A 5,000-nucleotide genomic window follows, 5' to 3' on the forward strand; every position below is an offset into this window, starting at 1 on the left:
GGAGGTATGCATATGCTGCCAAGAAATTGAGCCTGTCAAAAATACGTTTATCGAGGCTGTTTCTAGCGGTGAATGTGGCGAAGAACCCAAATGTATCACCCAGCACCCTGGGTTTCATCCAGTGTGTATAAATAGATGGGTCCTTCAAACAGCTTGGTGTTAGTACAAGCAGCGGTACAAAGATCCATTTGATGGACCTGAAGATAAACTTTATAGACATATTGCCCACAGACAGTTGGCTCGATGGTGCTGGAACATTTTAGGAAAGGATATAAGGGTGTTTCCCCCATCTTATGCAGTGATGTGCATAAGACATTTTTATCCTCCACCGGGGCCAGAGGAAGAGTGGGCCTTTGAAGGCTTCTGTTATGCAAATGAATACAAGTTTGTATCTTTCATGGAAATTACCAGTTAACAACTGGAAACAAGCACTTTAGTTGTGTGTCAACACTTTCACTAAAAAACGGAAGATTGATGCACGATGCTGCCAGCCGGCTGATGCTTGAGAAGGTACTTCTTGTAAAAGGATGGCTTTTGCTAATAATAGGTTTCCCAGGGGCTTCCTTTTAATAACTGGTTGGGATTCCCACAGTTGTGTGTGCCCATTGTGGCAGGTTAGGAAAACTGACAGCATGCTCCCAGTTGTTTTCCATTTTTGGTCAATGATGACCCCCCCTCCACTGTCTGGAGAGCCATCTTCGAATTCATGTTCAGATGACACTATCTCATCATTGGATAACTATTTTTTATCATCTGGTAATAGCCAGTGGGATCTAAATCTTCATAATCACTGTTATCCTCACCATCATCATGTATATCCATTTTATCATCGACAAGCACGTCTTGAAGTGGTGGTAAGGGGATTTAATAACAAAGAGGGCAACATTACTGAATGCTGATTGGTCAATGAAGAGGGTATTTTTTCTTAATTTTGCTTGAGAAGAGGGCAAAATTACTCGCTCACGATTGGTCGAGCGCCAAAAATTCTCGCTCCTGATTGGCTGAACGTACGTCTTCCACATTCAGTTGGTTTCTTCTGTTTGAGCAAAACAACTTCGTCTTCATCGAAGTTTGTCTTTTAATTCGCGCTGCATTTGCCGAAAAGGCATAAAGATTAAGAACTAGCTTTAAAAGATGATCTGGAATTTGAATTTTCGAGTGACAAGAAGAAGGGCAAAAGATTTTTTTCATGAAAAGCTTAAAACTTGGATCGACTTACATGGCGCCCGGCGTAGCGGGATTGTGTGGTTGAAAAACAAAATGATTCCTTTCGTCAAGGGCTTTCAGTTTACCACGACATCTTGCAGCTCAACAAAAAAGGTCACAGAACAATTTGCCATTGACGGGAGGAACAAGTAGCTCAAATTTGGTGGATTTCTTTGGACAAACCGTTTGCTATGTTTACGGATGCGTATTTGCAAGTGGTAAAAACCTCTACAGCACAGGTGAATAAAATAAATTGAAGCTTAACATTTGGTTTAATCGTTGTTACAGTTGTTCACGAATGAAACTCGTATTTTCCTCTCAAGTGGATGTAAATAACAATCATCTATACTCGTTTTGGACGCAAAGAACAAGTTGACTTGCTTGTCTGTTTGTTAGTTGTTTTGCTTCCGAGCGAACGAGTGTTTTAACTCCGCTTAGCTGTCTGTTTTTCGAGGTGCCTCAACAGTGTTAAGAAAATTTTGCCCTCTTTGTTATTAACAAGTAATCGCAATGGGTCCTCGTAAAATTAAGGATTAATATCACTTGTGTTTTCAGAAGTTGCTGAAATTGCCCGCGTCGCTGCGCGACTCGGGCAATTTCAGCAACTTCTGAAAACACGCGTGATATTAATCCTTAATTTTACTCGGCCCCATGCGATTACCTATACGTATCGAACTTGTTAAAATATCATGGGTTGGAAAAATTGCTGTGGATGTATCAATGGGATTTGGGGGTGCTGCCATGGCATAATTGTGGTCATATGGAGTCGTCCATTTGACAGCATGTGGATTTTGTGGGATATCATCCTCTACAAAGTATAGGAGAACACGTCAACATTTGCAGTACCACATACACCATTATCATTGCCTTTAGTGTTGCACATCTCAGTTTGAAGCTCCGCACCTTTTAGGGTAATGGGATCAAAACAACATTAAATTCCCACATCACGCATTTCTGGGATTGTAGCAGGCATTTCCAAATCAATGCAGATTGGAGGTTCATTAGTCACTGGGTCATCTGAAGATACGTTGTCCTCGATGTCTGCAGGAGGTAGTTGTGAAAGAGCCTAAAACAAAAAGAATGGGAATATGCAAGGTAATTCTTTTCACTTTACTACAACTTGAATCCCTTGAATTTGCCAAAGTTCATTTTGCCATTTCTTCCTGTTATTTGAGTAACAAACTTGAAATATAAACACTGGAAATTACCGGTTATAGTTCATTTGTAAGGTCGGCTAATTCGCCATTATTTTCCAAGTAAACCCAGCATAATCTATTTTAAAACTGGACGGATGTAGACTGGGATTTGTCGCCATGAAACCATTGTCTATACATTGGGTCGCGCGATCCCCTCAGTTCAAAGCGTGTGGAAACATCGACATGTAGGTGGGGAAACACTAACATCTCGAAGCCTTGGTCACTAAAGGCGATGTTTGCTTGACAACCGCGGCCTTTTCGCTTCGGGGCCGTTTTGTAGCTAAACAAGGATGGAATAGCATCATCTTTCAAGTCCCTCCTAGATTTTTCCCCTATTAATTGTGCCCGGAGATCTATCTCGAAACAGCTTGGCATGAAATGATCGCTGCAGACGTAGCTGTTTTCAAGTGGTGGCATATTCTGCCGTCTGATTCTGTCGAGCAATGCCTTCGCGCCATCGTCTTGTGTGATCCTGTGATAAGTCACCGTGTTCGTGTGTTCCCGTTTTTCTTTGTCTTCTTTGAATAATTATGGCAACCAGGTACACAACAGCTCACTATTTCACTTGAAATAATCAGAGCACAGTCGAAGATACAGAAACAACGACAGGACTTAAAATTTAAGCAAAGTTGAAGAATGAAGAAGCAGATTTTATAAAACCCCGCGGAAGATTGACGATTCTACGTCACCACGAGCTGCTGACCACTGACTGCGGCCCTCAAATTTTCTTCACAATGGCGGATTTCTATTTGCATTTTCGGTCGTCTTTCAGGTACAATATTTAATTCGAATGAAATGATATGGGAATGATGTTATCAAAAATTGAGACATAAGGCAGAGAGAGACCAAACATACAAAATAACTTCGATTTTACCCCGGAGTTCCCCTTTAATCATTTTAGTTCTTTTGTTGAAATAAAAAATCGCTAGCGGTAGTTGAGACTTCTTAGCAATGAAACCATGCCTATTATTAGGAGAGAATTAAGGTGTAACCCACTACTTGTTGTGTTTTTGGAATCATTTGTAGCTGGTCCTTTGGCGTCGTTCTATGGGAAATCGTCACCTTTGGTGAGTAAATGTTAAAACGGTTCACATGTTTGAGCCGTGAAAAAAAAAGCATCATAACTTGAGCTCACTTTGCTACAAGTTGCCTGACAGTGCTGTTTAAGTTGATTTACGATTGGAGGCTTGATTTCTTTTGGCTTGAGATCTTGCTCCAAATTATTGCTGACAAATACCGGTTGCAAAGTAGTGCGGCCAATCTTATGACTGAGATCATGCAGTTGTCTTCGCACCGCGTTAGTTGACGTTCGGTCCTTAAAAGGACCTATCACAATGATCCTATCACCAGGGCTGTCAACCCCTGAAGAATATTGACAAGGAAAACGCGCGAGAAAAGTACATTGGCATTGCAACATTTAATTTGATTGGTTTATTTTGGAGCAATCACATTATCGCTTGTCATGAATTACAATCCGTAAATAGCAACGAACGGTTTACAGGAGTTTATGAAACGTTCGAATTTTGTTATTATCGATATTAAAATAACTCAAACACAAAGTATTTGAAATATTATTGTTGTTAAAGTCGGTTCTCACTAGAAATGACAAGTTCGGCGATTAATCGGGAGATTTCAGACCAGAGTCTCCTGGATTATCCGGGATAGTTGACAGCCCTGTACCACAATGATAAATTCCACCATTAAGAAATTTATTCATAACATTTCATCAAGTGGGAGAGAAACACAAGTGGAAGACAACAGGGTTCTTTCAAGGAGCAAAGGTCCGCTAACGCGGTTAGAAGACAAATGCGTGATCTCAGTCATAAGATTGACACTACTTTGCAACACGTATTTGTCAGCAAGAAATTGGAGCAAGATCTGAAGCCAAAAGAAATCAAGCCTCCAATCGTAAATCAACAATGCGTTGCACATTCCTTTTCGTGTGACCTGTGTGATGCAGATTATGTTGGCTACACAACCCGACACCTACATCAGCCTATTGTTAAACATAAAAGCTTGGCGACTGAGAAACATTTCTTGGAAGTCCTTGGGACACAATCCCCCTTAAGACAGTACTCAGGACGGTTTCGGCCTTCTGGGCCTCATCAGTGCAGTGCGGATGTCTAGGATGGAGGTTAAGCCTAAAAAGTCACCCCAGATGTCCCACACACGTGGTACATGTAAGCCATGCCAGAGTGCTCAAACTAGCGAGTTAGTGAGCGTTACAATGCCTTGGCTTTCATGTTCAAATTGAGCACTCTACTAGGGTGAGTCATATACATATATATTTTTTCTTTCTTTCTTTACAGGATAATTTGTAAAATGTTGTTGCATTAAGGATGCTTTCTCAGTATATTTGTTTTCGCCGCGCAGCTCTCTTTCGAAAAGTATTAAATATACGAATTATTTTCTGATACAGGTGAGCGACCTTACACTGGAATTATAGGCATTGTGGAACTTTTCACCATGTTAAAGGATGGCATTAGACTCGAGAAACCCCCGCACTGCTCTAAAGAACTGTAAGTTAATGAAACAGCCTGGCTTGATTTACGATGATCCCCTCTCTCCTTCTTTACACCCTACCCATCAGGTTTCATC

At 41.0% G+C, this 5,000-nt stretch overlaps 1 protein-coding gene across 1 annotated transcript in view; it reads left to right on the top strand.

Annotated features, from left to right (window-relative positions):
• LOC137977665 (fibroblast growth factor receptor-like) overlaps nucleotides 1-5,000 on the top strand; it is a 12,419-nt gene that overhangs the window by 6,792 nt on the left and 627 nt on the right. Inside the window, exons 5-6 of the mRNA XM_068824954.1 lie at nucleotides 3,429-3,469; nucleotides 4,822-4,921. Of these exons, the coding sequence (XP_068681055.1) occupies nucleotides 3,429-3,469; nucleotides 4,822-4,921 (141 nt within the window). The remainder of the gene's footprint in view (nucleotides 1-3,428; nucleotides 3,470-4,821; nucleotides 4,922-5,000) is intronic.

Source organism: Montipora foliosa, chromosome 11, assembly GCF_036669935.1.
Source record: "Montipora foliosa isolate CH-2021 chromosome 11, ASM3666993v2, whole genome shotgun sequence".
Classification (NCBI taxonomy): Eukaryota; Metazoa; Cnidaria; class Anthozoa; order Scleractinia; family Acroporidae; genus Montipora; species Montipora foliosa.